We start from the raw sequence: 20114 nt of genomic DNA, 5'->3' as shown, positions 1-20114 counted from the left end.
TGGACCAGTCTTCAGATCGCTCAAAGCGCTTCACGACACCTGTCACATTCAGGCATCCTCACATAGTACATTCAAACACTGATGGTAGGCGCTGCCATGCAAGGTGCCAGCTGCTCATCAGGAGCAATTTGAGGTTCAGGTTCTTGCTTAAGGGCACTTCGACATGCAGCTTTCGAACCAGCGACCCGCTCTACCTTCACAGCTACAGCCAGCCTCTGTTGTGTTGAAATTTCCGTGAACATAACAACTCATCAAGTAAGATGTGTTTTAGTGTGGCATGTTTCCTTCTTTCTTCTTAATTTCCATATTCTGTAATGAGCATCGTTTTCCTCCATACCCTCTCTGATTCTGTACGTTGCTCGATTCATTTAAAAGGTGCATTATGTAAGAACTGACCATCCATCAAACTCACGCTGCAAACAAATAGGCGCAGCATTTCACCAGAGTAACCGCTAACTGCTGTGAACAAGGGAGTCTTTTAGCTAGTTTGATCAGCTAGCCGTGTAGCTAGCGCTCCTTTTAGCCGACTCCCCCTGGACTGGGAACTTGGAAGTATTAGCAACACTTGAGGTACAAAACAGTTCAGGAACAGCCCTTTAGCCATACTAACTCAATACTTAGATGTTATCTCTTCACTTTCTGTCAGTAATTTTAGAACATTTTTGAATCTTTGAAATCAAGATTCCTACGTATTATGCTATTTAATTCGATTTTCATTAATGTTTTTTACATAATCACTTTTATCTGCTTTACTCTGTTTACGTACAGGCTTTAACAAGCATTTCCATAAGGCTCTGTTGAATTGGACCGAAAAGAGAGCAGATCAGACAGAAACCATCTATTGCAAATGTATACCGCACGATACACAAATACAGTGTTGTAACAAAATAAATGCAGTGCGGCTCTTCAAACAAAGCCTGACAAATATAGCTACGTGAACACACACATATCATCAGAGCCCCACTCAGCTCAGGAGTGTTTGCACTCTACTCACAGTGCACGTCCACCAGGATGCTGACGTTGGTGTTTCCCACAGCGTTGAAGACTTGACAGGACACGGGCTCGGTGAAGAACGAGTGATCAGCTGTGGTGACAAACACGCTCTCTCTGGCGCCCTCCAGCAGCACACCGCCTTTGGCCCATCTGACGGAGAGACACATCCTAATTTAACAACTGCGAATCGCTGCGATGTGTGTTTGTCAGCGGGAGATCTCGAAAGCATGATTGGCTTTTATCATGTTTTGATGGTGAGCCAAATGCTATTTTCCCACTGTAAGACAATTAGCGTTTTTATATTGTCAATTAAAGCTATTAAACTAACATTACAAAAGCCTCAGTGTCAAAACCTGCAGGAATGATTGCAAGTTAACGAAATAAATTTCTCTCCATTTCTGTTATTCACACTGTAGCACCTTGCCAGATATATAGCTCAGAATCATATAACCATATTGTACATCTGCCATTAGATGACATCTTAATGTACACTCAATAGGCTTAGTGCCTAAGTGCCTGGCAGTGCTCCCGCTCTGGGACCCTCTGGTGAAGTCTTAAACCTCAGATTAAAACCACTGCGTTAAAGTCCAGCATTTAGCAATTTCAGTGCTTCTGTGCTGTCACTTAAGATAAAAGTCAGCGGTTAATTGTACAAATGCTCAATACTTTTCACCAATTCCGCGCTGCAAGCAGAAATTACAGTTCAGGAACACCCCGAGATGGTGGTTACAAGTGGATTGGAAGAGAAGAAAGGAAATCTATCGGCATTAAACAGAGTCTGCAGTCCGGCTCTTATGTTGGACTGCGGTTTTCAAATGAATCCCCGTCCTTGAAAGAGGTGACCACCATCAAAGAGTCCAAAGCATCCTCAGCTGACATAAAGTTGCAACAGTGCTGTTAAAATGAGTCGAACCACATTGTTTGTTTGATAAGCAGTGCATTGTTTTCCAGCCTGTCCTTTTCAGAAATACGACCATGTAGGTCGACTGTGAAAGCAGTTTATTACAACTCATATTTATGCCATGTCATTTTTTGGAGACACTGGCACAGACCTATTCAATCGTTTAGGCATGAGGATGTGTCTGGACTGAAAGCAAGTAATTTTTTTTCTATTAAAGATTAACTTCTGGTAAAAATTCAGACATCCAGACCTGTAGCCCATGATGGGAGGGTTGGCAGTGGCCTGGCAGGTGAAGGTGACTCTTTCACCCTCCAGGACGGAGCGAGGCTCGATGGACAGGGTCACCATCGGGGGGTCTACACGTGGAAAAATACACATTCAATGCACAACTGAGGATAAACAAACTTATAGTGAGAATCTGGTCTGTGGCAGCTGAGTCAAGGGGCATGAGGACTGATTTCCCATACAGATAAGTCACACAGACTATAAATTTCACATTAAAATCTGGTGTTCCAAAAACAACACTCCTCTATGGCCCTCTGTTCTAACACGGCACTGGTTCTACATCTGCTGCTACTGCAGTTATTCCGCTGGTAATTACTAACTACGGTGGGTTGGAAAAACACATCAATCTTCTTGATTCAAAATTCAAACTACAGTTTCCTTGTGAGCAATCATTCCTTATTTCTTTTTGAACAAGTCTGAAAAGCCCTTTAAACACGAAAGGTTTTCTGTTATCCAGATGTTGAAGATAATCAACTTGCTGGTGCTGCTTTGGGAGAAAGTCCCCGGCCCCAAAGACGGCGCTGAATCACTGCGAACTGCTAAATCAAACCTGGAACCAGCCCAAGTTGGAGAATGGTGAAAAATGGTGGCTGTAAATTCATATACACAGCATATGTGTTGTATTTCCTGAATAATTACTTCAGTTTGACAAGTGCTGGGGCAGCTGATAAAAATTATAGCGTGATTCTGCAATGTCTACACAGAAACAGTTTGGCCCCAGTCACCTGAGCAGCTTTGCACTATGACAGACAACAAATCCAACATACGGTGGACATTGAGGGCAACAGTGGCACGTTTGCCCATCGGCACCGCCGGGTTGCTGGCCACACAGGTGAAGTTGCGGCCGCTGTCGGTGTCAGCTGGTGTGATGGGCAGGTAGCTCCTGGTTGTCACCCTCTTCCTGTCTGGTAGCACTTCCTGTTCGGCAAAGAAACAGAGCGTGATGGTTGCGGGTAGAGGATTTTCTGAGCATAATTTAGGGAGGAGAGCCGCCAGAGAAAGATCAAAGAGGAAGAGGAGCACGGTGGATGGGGAAGGACGAAAAGGACAAAAAAAGGAGGGAATGGGAAATATCACGGGAGAAGTACGCGAGAGGGAGGAGGGCAGAGAGGAGGGAGACATAGGATGGTTACTAATGGAGCCAAGAGGGATGGAGAGCGGTGTGAAATGGAAATGGAAACAACAATCTGGAGACAGAAACGAAACAAACATCATTTTGAGAAACGACGCGGGAGAAGTTGGAAAAAGTGCCGACGCTTCACAGAAACCCACGTTCTTGTTCTTGTGCTTCATCTTCATATTACAGAAGTTTAATGTCGGCGCAAGAAAATAACTGCCTACAAAATGTTCTTTCAATTAACACAAGTAATTCAGTTTTATAATGACACTGGCCCTTGCATTCAAAATGAGACCTGAATACGTAATGCAGCAGTGCTGGAACCTTTCACAGATTTATAAGATTTAACAACAGTTATCAAGTATATCACTTATATCACTGCAGATCACATGTTTATATACATTGGCATTTCTGACATTTTATAGATTAAGTTCACAAGTAATACACATTTTTTCCTGTGCACAAAGAAACATTGAAATGAGCCATCACTGTGGTGCGAATGCGTGGTCAGTAACACAGTAACATACAGTAAGAGCAGCATACAATATGTATGAGCATGTGTGGGGGGCATAAAACTGGCTGCAAACATCTGTGTTTGAGTGTGTGAGTCAGTGTTTGCTGCCGATGCCAGTTGCATATGAAAGCATGAGTGTGCATATGTGAGTGTGTGTCGGTGTGTGTGTGTGTGTGTGTGTGTGTGTGTGTGTGTGTGTTTGCTCGCAGGGGCATAATTTCATGTGTGTAGGAGAGTATACAGGAGCGTGAGGAGCGTGAATGTGGGAGAAAGGAGTGCAAAGTATATCACTGCGATTGCACTTGTCACCTCATAAAAGTTCCTGCCTATATGCTTGTGCGTGTGTGTGGCTGTGTGTGTGAGTGTGTGTGTGTGTGTGTGTGTGTGTGTGTGTGCGTGTGTGAGAGAGAGAGAGTATGTGGCTGTGCAGGTGTGTTAATTAAATGGGTTAAATGGATCTGTGTGTGGTTTAAGTTGTGTCATGACCGCAAAGTGTGGAAAGTAACTGATGTGTGTTGGGTGTGTGTGCTCTGTATCAACGTGTAGGTCTCTGATCTTATGTGCAGGCATGACGATGGCATTACACAGAATACTGACAGGGCAGAGTAAGAAGTTGACATGATACTGATTTCAGTGTGATATCATAAAGAGATATCAGTGACACATTTCAGTGATGTTTGTAGGCTTTAATTTGCACAATTGAATATAAATACTGTTTTAATCACTTCTCTAACCAGGTTTCAGGGCACAGAATGTTGCTTCTCACTAGTCAGAATCGATGGTCCCCATCTGCCAAGATGTTCATTTTGTTAACCAAGAACCGAGGAAGTCTTGTGCTGACTGTGTCTACCACACTGCGTGTGCTGCATGCTGTATTTCCCTGGTGCAGGACTCCAGGGGTGTTGTGCGGCCTGAGGTGTACATACTGTATTTCCCCTGCGCAGTGCCCATGGCAAAAAGCATATAAACAAACAACAAACAGACTCATCGTGGCTGTTACTGAGAAGCAGATTGCAATTTGTGGTGCAGATTCTTTTAAAGCACGACAGACGAGATTTTTTTTTTTTTCTTGCATGACTTGTAAATGTGCTGTGTTTCATGGATGTGTGTGAGTCACCGTGGACTGGTAGGCCCCCTCCACAGCGACCCCATCCTTGGTCCACTGGATGTGGGCCGCAGGCTTGGCCCCGCGGGTCACACAGGTCAGGTTGTACGGAGTCCCAGCCATCAGCAGGAGCTCCGGGGATCCATCAACCACCGGGTCCTCAGGGGGGACTGGAGGAGACACACACACACAAAAATCCATAAATGTGCAATTCTACTCAAGCATGCAGACAAATCCATACACACTCACGAAATACTGTACGTGATGTAACATCTTTCTAATAGCAGAGTGTGAATTCATCATTTCTTTTACCTCTGAAGTCAATAAAGCCCATTAAAAACACATTAGATTTCTTTATCATCAAATAGGGCTGTATTTTCAAAACAGAGAATGTGGTTCTGATGAAACCACAGTCCAGCTATTTCCTAAGAAGGTTATGACCAGCTTGACTTTTATCCTCTTTGCTGTTGGTAGATTGCAATTTCTAAATACCTTTCCAAAACTTTGTGTCCGTTCCAAATTGAATTCTTCCTATCCATCAGTATTTCAAAATCAATAGCAACTCCATGCTTCATTTAAGATTATGGCCAAAGTAAAGATGTCCATAGAGACTAGCTTGAATAGGCGTTGTTCCAAAACAATGGAACACCTTTTATTTTATGGTGTTTTTCCAACAATATCTCCGTCTGCAACTTCACCCAGAAAGTGAGCCAGAAGATTTTTCAACCAAACTCACAAACACCAACATATCAAACTGAATTTTCTAACCTCAAGCTTCTCCAGTATTTCTCAGTTTGGATTCTTCTGTTTCTTGACCATATAATTGGTTTCTGTTATAAGAATCTTTTTACCACAGAGAAACTCTGGAAGCTAACTTGGCTGATGGAATCAGACAAGAAAACCCAAAGATTGTATATATGTCATATGTACATTTCTACAATACATGACATATCATGCTCAGATTTTATTTATTAGCTCACTTTCATGTCCTGAGTTGAGAGGGATGGTACTGGAGTTACATGTAGGTGACAAGGCTGCCAAGCCAGGGAGCACAGTTCGAGCCTGTGTTTGAAACCACCAGGACAATTCTCATATGCACTTTTTACTATATGAAAACACGACGTTGTGGCTTGCCAACCCTGCTTTGTAGCATCAAAACCAGGCATTGTAGACCAAAACATAACCTTATCCTGACCTTAACCAAGTGGCTTCTGTGACTAAACCCATCCAGACCATAAACACAGAATTGTCTCAACATAGAATAGAAAATTGAACCCCCCTAAAAAATGTAATCTCTGGCATCTTGAAATGAAAAGGTGCTTTTCTCCTCAGACTACACGTATGGTGGGCACAAAGAAAACCACAGTAAATGTATCAGCAGAGAGTTCACTTACTGAGTACATTGAGTTTGGCCCTCCTGGAGCGCAGGGCGGCCTCTGTGGCCTGACACTCGTACAGGGAGTCATCGGACAGCTCAGCGTTGGAGATCTCTAGGTTGTACTGGCCGATGTCCAGAGACCGCAGCACGCGATACCTGGGCCAGGCTGCAGGAGACACACACCAGGCTCACAGTTAAATAGATGGAGAGACAGCTCACTCTCTGATTCATGCACTTGTTGAAGTTTCATTCTACCTCAACTACGAGTCATGCATGTTACTTTGGAGGTCAGAAAAGCCTGCCGTGTTTGGAAAAAGAACTTCTTGAATGTAATTTAAAAATAGACGCTTGGAAAACATGCCAGAAAGCCTTTTAAAACAGGAGGTCGTGAAGCAATAGGCACATTACGCACCGCTATTACAGTCATGAGTCATCATAATGGCACTGCTTTCACAACTGATCTGTGTCTCAGGATAATATCATCTTTATTTCAGAAACAATAAGTGATGCATCCAGGTGGGTATTTCACCTGTGTCTCAGGATAATATCATCTTTATTTCAGAAACAATAAGTGATGGATCCAGGTGGGTATTTCACGTTCTGGAACAAAACACTTTATTTCTACCTGCTTAAAAGAAAAGCAGATAAAATTTTAAATCCACAGGGGAAAGACAGCTCCAGGTTCACAATTTGGAGCTGGCATTTTCACCCATGCTGATAGTTTTTTGTTTTGAGGGATGTCTTAAAATCTGTGGGGAGTTTTACTGACAGTAAATTTTTGGCTGTCAGAAATGTTCAGCTCCTGTCAAAAAAGTTTAGGCTGGTGAAGTACAGATAATAGAATGTGAAAAGAAATAGTTTATAAAATGGGGTGGTTCACCTGCATCAGGGGTGACCAAACTTTTTTGCCTTGGACAGCCAAAACTAAAACTTAAAGCAGACATATTATGCTCTTAGGATTCTTCCCTTTTCCTTTAGTGTGATATAGATTCTTGTGCATGTTGAGGATCTTGATGGTTAAAAAGATGAAAGTCCACACCAACAAAAGCTCCTCTCTCCCACAGGTAACACTCGTCCTGAAATGCCTCATCAGTAGCCCCACCTTTAAATCCGTGACTTCATGACATCACACTTATCACGTGTCACCTTGTCACACATTTTATTGCCTAGTTTGGCAATGAGAATGTATTTTTTACAAAGCTGCTTTGTTGTTGTTAGCAGGTCAGACATGTGCGAGCTGACCAATCCGAGCAGACTGGGTATTCAGGAAGGTGTGACCTTTAAGAGGCTTAAACAGAGCATTTCAGATAAAGGGTTAACATGAACCTAAAAATGAGCATAATATATCTCCTCTAATGACTAAAGGCAAACACCTATTGTGTTGTATTGTCACTCTGCTCTCATTATAAAAACTAATTCATGTTTAGGAATCCTAACTATTTAAAGAGCATTTTACACCCAAAAAAATTAACGTTGCAAACCCATTTATATTATAATTTCGATAGAACATAGTCCATATGAAAACTCTTCACAGTCTTTTCGAAAACCCAGATTAACAGAGGTACAGTTTCTGAAGTCAGATGTTGCTTTTTATTTTTCTTTTGTTTTGTTGTGTTGTTTTGTTTTGTCAGTGTATTTAATTCAATGGAACACATATAATATGTTGATATATTATACATATCACCATATCACAAGTTCTTTACTCCCTAATATTGGTACTGGCCACAACTATCCCGCTGGGATCCACTGCATTTTATCAGGGTTGTCGCATAAATAGAGATAAAATATCATGGTGAATACAAACCCATAAACCCATTCTTTTCAGTCATTTGTTGAACTAACCCTTTAAAATGTAATTCCTCAGGCTGCATATGGGAAACAAAAACTTTAGAGCAAAGAGGAACCTTTGAAATCAATTAGGCATCTTCTCGTCGGCTTCTTTTATTCAGCGTCAGTGACTGTGATCTGTCCTCTGCCGACACCTAACGTGTTTACAAGATAAAGCAAATGTAAAAGCCCTTACGAAAACGGATAAAAGCTGAATCACAATTACATCAATCAGAGACCGAGAGCGGCAAATGGGACTCGAATTTATGTGGAAATGTCAAAGCTTTTTATCTTAACACACCGATAGCGTTTAGCATTAATGGCATTTATTGCAGAAGTTTTGAAGACCTTGTCGGAATAACGAGAGCGTCTGGAGATGATAGCATGTCCTTTACACAAACAACACAGAGGCAGGTAATGAATGCAGGAGCACATGCGTGCGCGCACACACACACACACACGCACACACAGTATAAATACGCATGCAGCCATACAGTCAGAGATAAACAGCTCAGGGGTTTTTCGACAAACACTGATCAAACATCGGCACATATACACTGTCCTGACATCACTTCCTGTATGAGACACAAACTGCACAAACATATGCAGCACCGTTCCAATTACAGCACCCCCTACTCCCTCTGTTTGAACCCTCGCCTCTCAGACAAAGACATAATTGAGCGTGACGTCCCACTAGGGGGCACTCATTGATCCTCCGTGCCCAATCCTAACATGACATCATGGATTCAGATGGCAAAGGCAGGCAGTTGGGGTGTGGAGAGGAGGAAGGTGGGTGGATGGATGTGTGTGTGTGTGGGGGGGGGGACAAAAGTATTAGTGGAGATTACATCATCCACTCCAGCACCTCGCAGCATAGCAACCACAGAGGTGAAAGCACCCCGGGGAGAGGGAGAAGGAGAAGAAGGAGGAGGTTGAAGACGAACAATAAACTACCACCACTGATGCCTGCTGGTGGTGTCGATGAGTGTGTGTGCTTTAAGTATTTGTAAACATGATGCACACATGTACATGCACATGTTGCCATACCGTTAATCACACATTTAAAGGGGTTTGTTTTCCTCTCTATTTCGTGCACATTGTATTGAGATGCACAGTGTCGAGGAAACAGTTTCAGACGGTGAATGAACACACTATCTACCGCGTGGGTGTGCAAACTGCAGGTATGAATTTACAGCACAATCTGCACTCCCACACTGTCATCAACAGCTGTATGAAACCATACAGGGCACAGAACAACAGCCCCTCATATGTCATATTTCACGCACCAACAACAACCTCCTTGGATTGGAACAAATTAATATTACATGTCGGTGAAAAATATTGAAAAACCTGCTCTGCTCCGTGCACAGAGGACGTGACTTCACGTTCAGAGCATAAACAAGGAGAAGCAAAAGATTGAGAGACAGTCTGTCAGGGATGAAGGGAGAGGCGGCGGCGCCGACAACTTAAGGATAAATAATGGACAGAAGGCGATGATTGATGGCCAGAAAGCAGACAAAAAGAGACAAAGAGGACAACATGTTTATCAAGCGCCGGTGTGTTTGTCGCCGGGACCATGCTCGCAAAAAAACAGGCTACAAGGACAAAGGGAGCATTACCGACGGGAAGAGAGAGGGAGGAGGAAGGGATGAGAGGGAGAGCGAGGAAAGGAGAGGAGAGGAGGAAGAAATGATAAACAATGGGGGGGGGTTCTGCGAAAGGCATGAAGCGAGTGATGATGGAGCTGTAGTTTGAGAGACGGAGGAGCGAGAAGTAAAAGAAGGCGGGGAGACGGAGACGCGCTGACCTTTACTGAACCTGTGAATTAAATTGAGTTGAACACAAGATTCACATCACATGTCAGCCCATCACTTGTGTGCATGTGTCTGTGCTTTTTGTGCGGGGGCGGGCTGAATGTGTGTGTGGGTGGCTGTGTGTGTGATATGTTTGTCTGTGCAGCTCTCTGCGGATTAATTTACAGTGTGATGAGAAATTTGCTTTATGGTTTAGAGCTGAAAGGGCACAGAGCATGTGACTGCTTATGCACTTTTTGCTGAGTACATTATTAGATTGTTCGCGAAAGAAAATATATGACGTGTAAACGAATGCATGGAGAGACGCAATTTTTGCACACCGGAATACGGTTTCACTCAGGCGATGAAAGGGTCGCCTTTTCTTGCACAAAATATGACTTAAGAGCATTTTTTTAGCTGTCACGTGTTTGGAATGAACAAAAGAAGAACAACGTATTTTGAATGTCATGTGTTGTGTCACAGACTCCAGATAAGAACCAAGGCATTGGACTCCTTCTCACAGTTTGATCATTGGGCGTAAGCAAACGCAGAGCAGAAAAGCCACAGCAATCCTGCTCAGTGTCAAAGATACCAGATGCCATTGATAGATAAAATCTTTATCAATTGACTGATTAAGAATAAAAACATCAAACACAATAAAAAAAAAAAAAAAAACAACAACAACAAATGGGAGGCGGTTTTTTGTTGGTGCTTTGTTCTAATTTCATAACTTTGGGGGCATTTTTGTTTACTCCCATGGGCATATAAGCCTTTGTTCGGTGGGAAGTAAGTACTGAAGTTCTCTACTTAAGTTCTGTTATGAGATTCTGTTTTGCTTAAGTAATTCCATTTTCTGCTGTTACTTTGTAGACTCTGATTATTAATTGAGAACGTTATAACAAATAAATGATGATGTATTATCATAGATTAAACACGCTCAGTCAAAACAGGGCCAAAGAATTTAAGTGGCGTAGGATCATGGGGATCTTTCACTGTCGTTGTCTTCTTCTTTCAACGTCTTCATTGTTAAACAAGCACAACTGCAGATGAAAATGCATCTGCATGAGCCAGGCTGATGTTTGTGGACAAGGTGATGAATTCAAACTCTTTTGCGACAGGAAGTGCACCGTGGGATGAATGCACTGTTGCTGTGCCTGAGGAAGATTACAAGTTTCTACGTTTGAACATCGTTGGAACATTTAATGTAACACAACTCAGCAAAGGTTGAGTTATTTTTAGACATTTGACTGCAGAAAGGTTACATATCATATCTTTAACTAGCCAATAGTGTTTGAATCCATTTAAGGCTGTCAGTTGCTTTGCCAGCTACAACATTCAAGTGTTGAACTGTACATATTAATGCTTCCATAAATACAATCCAACAACTCAATTCAGTATAAGATTATTCTGAAAAGGGAGATTCTGCATTCTTTATCGTAGTATGAGTATATTTTGATGCTATTTCTAATACTTGATCCTATTTTTAGTTGAGTGAAAGTTTGAATGCAGGACTTTTACTTGTATTGAGTATTTTTGCAACAAACATATGCGTAAAATATCACAGAACTTCTTCCACCACTACTCCGTCTTACAGATGTAAAGGTTTTTTATTAGGTATAATCATCCACTGGTGGAGCTTTCTCGATTCTGTTTCAGAGACTTTTTGCTTGTTCAACCGATAAAAGTCTGTTTTTGCCTATGATCATTTTCATTACTGAAATATTTTGCCAACGTGGGCAAAGAGTAAGAGCTATCAGCAACTGCTGTCATAAGATTTCAACAGCAGCAGTCAGTAATTCACAGCAGTCAAAAGCTTGTTTGAATATTTTTGCCAAACAGCTTGGAGATCAGTGGAGAGGGACATTTTTTGCAGCTTTTTCTTCCTCTTCTTCTATTTGCACTTTGAGTTTCCCGAACACAGAAAAATTCTCCATTGTGGCTTTGACCCTTTGACTCGCCTCACTTTCAGTTGCATGTGATGCTTTTCCCGTCTCTGAAATGAAGTGTATTCCACTGTTGCACTCACAGCAAGTCATTCTGGATGTGCGTGTCGGCTTAGAATGTAAATGCGAATGTGCGTCTGCTTTTGTCAGCGTTGTGAGGGATTTTCTCTAATTCAGCATGATATACAGGACTCATTTCTGCCCAGATTGTCACTCACACGCCTCTTGGCTCTTCACTCTCTCCCTCTCTGCTCAGTGTTCATTCCCTTAATGTTAAAAAGCCCCTACACTTTTCAGGCATAATAGCTTTTGTCAGGGTTCTTACAGTCAAAACTGAACCGAAACCGTGGCTGAGTTATTCCCCCTTCTTCACTCCACTTTGATCCCTGCAGCTCGGAGAAGCTGCCATTTTTTTTTTTTTTTTTTCTATCCCCTCCCTCCCATGACAGGATTTCTTTTCCCCCTCCCCTCACCTCGGAGTCCCTCTCCGACGCCGAGGGCCAAGCCGTCCTTGGTCCACTGGACGATGCCGCTGTAGTTGAAGACCACGCAGGACAGCACCACCCGTTCTCCCAGCACCACCGACTGGTCCGCGGGCTCCTGGGAGAAGCGAATGCACCAGACTGCAACAGAGGGACAGAGAAGGGAAATCAATTTTAAGTTCCTTTCATTGTGACCTGGCCGTGAGCTGCCATCTTTTATTGCACTGTATCGAACTACACAGTCCCTCTTCGGTCTTATCGACATCTGCTTGTCCATACGGTGGCTGTTGGGCTGATTTGTGACGTGTCTTTATTGTGTATAGGTTTTTTTTTACCGTCCTCTTTTATTATGTGTTTTTATTGTGAGTGCGTTTTAATACAAACCGTGTCTGTGGGTGAAATTTCTCTTACGGGACAGTTAGGCTTTGGCTGGAATCGAATGCGTCTGTTCGCATATGCACTGGCTGAATGGCGGGACACCAGAAAACTGGCGGGTTTTTATTTTAGAGAATCATTCTAATCATTTCTGTTTTTAACTGGACACTGAGCCCAGTCCCTCGGATTTGCATATTTCTCTTTCTTCTGTGCCCTCTGCTTCTGTTTCGTCTCTTTCTTGCCCCCTTTTTAGAGTTTTCCCTGGACTTCACAAAGGCTTATATGTGTCTCTGCGTGGGCATTTGTGTGTGTGTGTGTGTGTGTGTGTGTGTGGCTGCATGGATGTGCAAGTGCACTCGCGTAGCCAGAAGAACATCATTGCCAAGCTGTGATACAGCCCGCTCTTTTTCATCACACAGTACAAAGGATTTTGCTTACACACACACATTTCCTCCAGCAAAATAAGCCTTTTGGCTATTACAGAGCTGCTAAAATACACGGGCATAAAAACTACAAGTGTAGCGCCCGCATACATTAACGCTCTCGCATAAAGAGAAAGTGTCAGGTGAGGAGGCGAGGCACTAACCCCAGCCGCCGTTTTCAGCTGTTTGCATCATCAGGTAAAATTGTTTCATATTCCCGGGAAAGTCTTGCAAGAAGGCGCGTTAATTAAGGCAGCGAAGGAGGCTGTGGAGCCTCGGATGGCGCACACATGCACGCACACACACACACACGCACACACCATCTCATACACAAACAGAAGCACTTGTGCACATGTAACATTGAATCACACCCAATCCATGCGCACACAAACACACACACCTCACTGAGTCATTCACTCACATTGAGTCACACACACACACACACACACACACACACACACACACTTCCACAGAGTTGGTGTTTGTCTTCCTGCGGGCTATTCTGTTCTTGGATCATGGTTAAAACAATCCTATTAGCTAATTAAGGCAAGACTGGTTGATGAAGTCGGCCGTGGCTCTGAGGGACACGTCTCGGCGGGATTCAACCACAAAGGTGCAAACAACGGGGAGATTTGCTGATTTGTCAGGAGGATTACACGACCTGTCATGTTATTTGTGCAGAAGGCTCCTTTAATGAAAACAGGAATCTTTAGACTTCACAGGAGGCACTTTGATGTTTCATCAACTTTCCTTTTGAATGCCAAATCAAGGAGACAACTGCTGTGACTGGGAGCTGATAGCTGCGCTCGCTGTTTGAAGTTAAAAGGGAAAATCTTCCTCAGAACACTTTATTGCTGTTGTTTGGTTGTGCCCAGAGATAAAGCAGATGATGTGGATTCGAAATACCATCTCTAGAGCTACAGCAATTACTCGATTAATTGATCACCCGGTTGAAAAAGACATTAATGGCCGGCTATTTTGATAATCCATCAATCCTTTCAGTCCTCACTGAAGCATATTTTTTCCCAATTTTTCTGTCTAGAAAAATCGATAATGAAGCTAATCGATAGTTGTAGCCCAAAGTTTTATAACAGCCGACTCAAACGTTTGCATTATTTATCAGGTTTTGCGTTGACCATCACTTTGCTGTCTTCGCTCCCTGACTACTTCCTTTGCAGGGTTTTTAACATCCATCCTTCATCGTTATTGAATTAGTCGTTTATTTGCATGTATTCTTTGTTTTTTTGGTTTGTTGTGTTTCCGTTTGCCTGTAACTGTATTCTTTCATTTGTACCTGTGAATCATTTTGTCTGCGTGTGTCACCTCACCAAATTAAAGGCCAACTGCTTCTTAGTAGTCACCACTTCACACTGATGTTGGAAGAGCAGACAGAGGATCCGTCTCTTTCTACTGCAGGTCTATTCGACTCATGGACTACTACAAACTCCCTCTGCTTGATCAGCCAAGTTAAAACGTTATGACATAGGTGTATTTTTGTGCTTAGCAATGAACCTTACCAATAAATGGGCTTATAAACGTACTGAAAAAAAATTATTTAAACCATGTTGTTAAAGGCCCACAGGCCACCAGTTGAGTATGTATACTATTATACCAAAAACTGAAAACACTAATTACTGGTCACAGATAAGAAAATAATTCTTCATGCACCTTCAAACGGAGCAAGGCGAAACATTATGTTAAAAACCGTTATTTGGTTTACTGGTTAAAAAGCTGAACACTTTCGACCTTCAACTATTCAGCCCTCCCAAAGACAAATACGGAGAAAAAAAAAAGATATCTACAATAGACCAGAATCTACTCCAGATGCACGACACGATATTTCAAATGTCTTATTTTATCTTCAACTAGACACAAGAATGAGATAAAATAGGCCGTTCTAATCAGTGGCAGACAAGTCCTGACAGGCAGATCCTCTGCTTACACATACTTTTAGTCTATCATTTATGAAGAAGTAATGAAATTATTCATAATAAGTTAGACACTGCTGATGAAGGTGCCAAATATACATTCATCAGCCTGAGAGGAGCTGAGACTAAACAGTGAAAATACAGAAGAAGAAGAAGAAGAAGAAGAAGAAGAAGAAGAAGAAGAAGAAGAAGAAGAAGAAGAAGAAGAAGAAGAAGAAGAAGCTACTGGGACGTGATATCCTGCTGACATGAGTGATTTACATGTGGGTCATGTTATGCATGATTTATGCAAAATTAACAGCTATTACAAGTAGGGCCTTCTACTTCGTGTATAACTCTGAACAGAACAATGCATGCTCTCCTGGGACAGACTGCAGTGTGTGTGTGCGTGTTTGTGTGTGTGTGTGTGTGTGTGTGTGTGTGTGTGTGAGACAGACAGAGAGAAATAGTGACAGGAAGACAAAAAGGAGGAGACAGAGAACATTTCTGTTTGTGTGTCGTGATATGAATGTGCATTGATGAGTGTGTATTTATCCGTGTTTATGAGCGTGCGGGTATATATTAGTGTGTGTGTGTGTGTGTGCGTGCGTGCGTGCGTGCGTGTGTGTGTGTGTGTGTATGCGTGCGTCCGTGCATGCGTGTGTGTGTGTGTGTGTGTGTGTGCGTGTGTGGCCTGTCAGCCTGCAGCAGGGACTCAGATCGCGGAGGAGAGAGCCGCACTGACAGAGAACAGAGATGTAATTAACCCTACGGGATACCCACCCTCCTCCTCCTCCTCCTCCCCCCTCAACACACACACACACACACACACACACACACACCCCCACACACACTTCCTCTTTCTCTTCTGCCCCCCTCCACTTCAAAATTCCCTGTCTATCTCCTCTCCCATGTGCTCATGTCATCTCTCCTCTTTCCATCATCATTCCTTCTCTTTCATCACTCCTTTTCCTTCTTCCTTTCTCTTTCCAGGTTTACCCATCTATCCATCTCTCCTGCTTCTCTTTCTGTGTCTCTATATACCTAACTTTGCACATCCCGCCATTTCCTTTTTTTTCTCGTCCCATTCTTCACTTTGTCCGTCTTTCACCACCATCCCTCTTTCCCTCTGCCTCTCTGGCATCCCTCTGCTTCCAACATTTCTTTCTTCCTGTTCTTCTATCATCCTCACTCTCTTCCCACACCGTCTTCTGTCTTTTTCTGTCTCCGGATTTTCTGTCTGAATCTCTTTTCCCAGCCTGCTTCTTCCTTCCTTCCTCCTCCTCCTCCACCTCCTCCTTTCTTTCCTTCCCTTCATCCTTGCCGCCCTGCATCATTACCCTGAGGGATGATGTTAGGTATATCTTCTCTTCCTCTCTCTCTCTCTCTCTCTCTCTCTCTCTCTCTTTGCTCTCATTGCATAATGACCCAGTGGTACAATAGACGGAGCTTCACAATAACAGCCTCAGTGTCCAAGCATATTATCCTTAATGTCTTTAATATCTTTTGTTCACTGTGTCCTCTTTTTTTTTCTCTTTCCGTCAGACTGAGTTTTATTAAACATCTTTTCACGTACGATCTAACAAGCCACTTATACACTTAACGTTTAGGTCTAAAATAAACACGTTGCACTGCGTTATGAAATTTTTAGGTGGTGAGAGTTGGGGGGGAAAAAAAACTCACTGTTGGAATAGAGGAGCTGCAGGATCTCAAACAAGTGCAATCCTGGGTGACGAGCAAATATTTAACAGGGGAGTGACGGTTAAAGCGAAGTCATACGTCTAAACACCTGATCGGACTTCAAAAGCGGCATCATTCCGATCTGTCTTCAAAATGCTAATGGGCATCACGACCCAGCTGCATTTCACGGTGTTGCATCATTTGATCAAGGTAGCTCACAACGGACTCTCCAGACAGACAGAACCAAATGACAAAAGATATTTGTTCGCTGTTGTCTCCAAAATGCTTTTCAGACCCGGTGCACTGCGAAAAATTGATCTGGATATCGAGATACAGGGAGCGTAGTTGTTCCAGGAGTTCTTACAGTGAGTTCAAGACAAAAAACATTTTATTCCAAGTTTCAGGCTTTTGGTTTTCTCAACTTAATCTCTATTTTCGCCTGAAGACTTTAGTTGACATGAGTTCATATGCTGTCAACCTGTTGCACTCAACTGATGACAGGGCTTTAGATCGTTCCCTCGTGAGACAGCCAGCAGAGTGCTTTGTGGTTCACATCAACATGAAGCTAAGGAGGGACTCGTCATGCAGTGCTACTCGGTCTAAATGGGACCAGATACAGGCTCTGAGACCGACGGGGTGCAGTTTTACAGGAGGGAACACGGTACCAAGGTGGTTTACTCTGCTCTTCATGGTTGAGTCAGCTAATAGATGGCCAGTGTGGTGCGCAGCAGTAAGTGCTCAGCAACAACTTAAGCTTTCTGTCCAACAGGTAAGTCACAGAGATATCCAGCCAGAGGACAGATGGCGGATAAATTAAGCCAACCGGAACCTGAATTAAGTCATGACGTTTTGTTTTTGTACAAGTTATAAACATGGGTTCATGGACAGTAATCACTGAGGTTCGGCCCTGAGCAGCACTCCACTCTGGCAGCATCATCACATGTGAGACACATGGGAGTTTCTCTGGATGCAAACTTAGTACTTATATTAAAACTTAAAATCGATTCCAAACTGAATTTTCAGACCAATTCAATACAATGCAGACTTCTCGTCTCAGAATAATTATTAGAACTAACATCCTTCTCTGATTATATACATATAATACGCTGGAACACAACAAATCATGCATCAACATTATTCAATATAGCAGGCAAATAAAAATGTTGAGACTGAACGTAGCAGTAAAACGTTGGCCCTTTGTTTTCTGTCTTAAAAAAAACAACCACACGATTGTGATTAGACTACCATTGTGTCAGGTTTTTATGATCGTCAACCACTGAAGCTTTGAGTACACCACCCAACTAACATTTATCCAAAGCCACAAACTTTCTCTAACCTTAACCAAAGTGCATTTGTTGCCTAAAGCTGGTCTAGATGCAAACCCCAGACTGGAGTCTGACTCACAGTCCTTCAGTTCGTACACCACACGGACCTCCCCCCGTACGATTCTGGCAATGTTCATGCCCTTTCGTGTGTCACTCGTCTTTGCAGTGTTTGACAAAAGTGAGTCTTAACAGGTAACTTCACATTTTCCAAGCAACTGGAAAGCTTTTGATTGCTTCAAAATTCAGAACAAAAGAAAAAAAAAATTCAATGAATGATTTTTATTAAAAATCTCTTAAATCCTGCCTCTCTTGAATTATACTTGTTGGAATTCAGGTAATTAGGAGAGGGAGAGAACTTGTCACAGTCGCAGTATTCATTGAAGAATGCTCCCACTGTTGAGCTGAAAACTTCCGATATGGCCACCAGAGGTCAAAAGCAATCTCCTGCGAGCAAATCTTAATGTGTGGAAATGAAAGGACAGTTTGTGAGGTTTGTAACCCTAAACTGCAGTCCTCCACACCCTGAAGCCTTCATCCTGCCAACCCCCGCCCCCAAAAACTGCCACGCTGACCCCTCTCCATGTATTCATGTCCAAGCGCTGCCTCCGGGCTACAGCTCGCTCCCATTTCAGCTACCGCACACCACTCTCAGGCAGGAGGGAGCACAGTGGGTCTAAGGGTGTGTGTGTGTGTGTGTGTGTGTGTGTGTGTGTGTGTCTGTGTGTGTGTGTCTGCCGAGTATTGTCCATGTTTACACGCATGCCTGCATACATATCTGTCATTGTTGCGTTATGTATGCTGTGTGCATATATTTGCCATTTCTGAAAAGGCAGCAAAGGGCAAAGTGTGGAAAGGAGAGTAAAAAGAAAAGGTGTTTGCACGAGAGGGTGAAAAGAGTGAGAAAGTGTGTGTGTGTGTGTGTGTGTGAGTGTGTGTGTGTGTGTGTGTGTGTGGGAGGGAGGGAGAAAGAGAGAACCACAAAAACTGAAGAGAGAAGAGAAAGCGAGGATGAAGAGACAGAGAAAGACTGATAGAAGGGAATAAAGGCTCCTCTGTAGTCGCTGAGTTCCACTTTTGTGACGTTCGCTGCCTTACTATCCAACTCAAACTTTGAAGCAAATGGGAGGGTTCATTAAAATCATTCTTGTACAAATCCTCAGCCCCGCAAAGAAACTTTTGACACGACTCTCAAAGAGGGAAATGTTTTTGTTGAGGAGACATTTTTCGGAGTAATTACTGGCTCAGGTTCCGTGTCACTGCACAAGAGGTCAAAAGAAGCTCTTTGAACTCGAAGCAACAAAATGCAACTTCCCCGAGAAAGATAAGTCGACTGCTGAGTCTCATCCCAAGGTCGTTAAAAACAAGCTGCCAACCCGAAGCGTCAGGATTTTGTTGCTCTAATAGCATTATCAACCATGACAATTGAGTCAAATACATTCAGCTTTCATCATTATGTTTTCATAACACTAAATGTCAAAGTGTTCAAATTGGAAACTGCAGTAAGCCAGACACAGATTTAGCCCACGCTCACGCAGACAACGGCACCGTGTATGAAATGTTGTGCACCTGTTTGTAGGACTGAGACGTCTACGTTGGAGTGCAGATGCAGAGGGCTCCCGCAACCAAACACAAAAATATCTGAACCGGGCTTCGGGAGGTTCTTTTGTAACATGAATGCAGTTTTTCTACCATCCACTTCAATAATGACAAATTATCGTCAAGGTGATTGATTGTTAGAATGTTTTGTGCCTTCAAAGTCATGAATCGACATGAACTCACATCAATCATCTTGGGGCCCCTTTCAACTTGAGTTAAATTCCTCTATTCATCATTTAGCTTTTAAGTTTAACATTAATGAAGCTTTAATCACTCATCATTGTACCTTGTATCAACATTCGTGTGGTCTTCTTGGTAAGAAGTGATGGGCGTTTGCATTCTTTGCTGTGCGTCGTTGTTACTCTTTGGGAAGATGCCATCAGAGCCACCATGAGTCGCGCCTGCGCTTGAGACAAAATGATCTCCAACGGCCGGCCCGGTGGATTGTTTTAGGGGTGAGTGGCCCCTTTA

At 42.9% G+C, this 20114-nt stretch overlaps 1 protein-coding gene across 2 annotated transcripts in view; it reads right to left on the bottom strand.

Moving 5' to 3' along the window:
- The window catches only part of kirrel1b (kirre like nephrin family adhesion molecule 1b), an 86051-nt gene that overhangs the window by 22794 nt on the left and 43143 nt on the right, over window positions 1–20114 (bottom strand). For both annotated transcript variants that reach the window (XM_037084827.1, XM_037084828.1), the window contains exons 2-7: window positions 12330–12479; window positions 6310–6459; window positions 4928–5085; window positions 2947–3097; window positions 2145–2250; window positions 995–1143 (exon numbers count right to left, since the gene is read on the bottom strand). In XM_037084827.1, coding sequence (XP_036940722.1) covers window positions 995–1143; window positions 2145–2250; window positions 2947–3097; window positions 4928–5085; window positions 6310–6459; window positions 12330–12479 — 864 coding nt within the window. The remainder of the gene's footprint in view (window positions 1–994; window positions 1144–2144; window positions 2251–2946; window positions 3098–4927; window positions 5086–6309; window positions 6460–12329; window positions 12480–20114) is intronic.

This window comes from Acanthopagrus latus, chromosome 21 (assembly GCF_904848185.1).
Source record: "Acanthopagrus latus isolate v.2019 chromosome 21, fAcaLat1.1, whole genome shotgun sequence".
In the NCBI taxonomy this organism is placed as follows: Eukaryota; Metazoa; Chordata; class Actinopteri; order Spariformes; family Sparidae; genus Acanthopagrus; species Acanthopagrus latus.
This window is presented reverse-complemented; position numbering and strand designations above follow the sequence as displayed.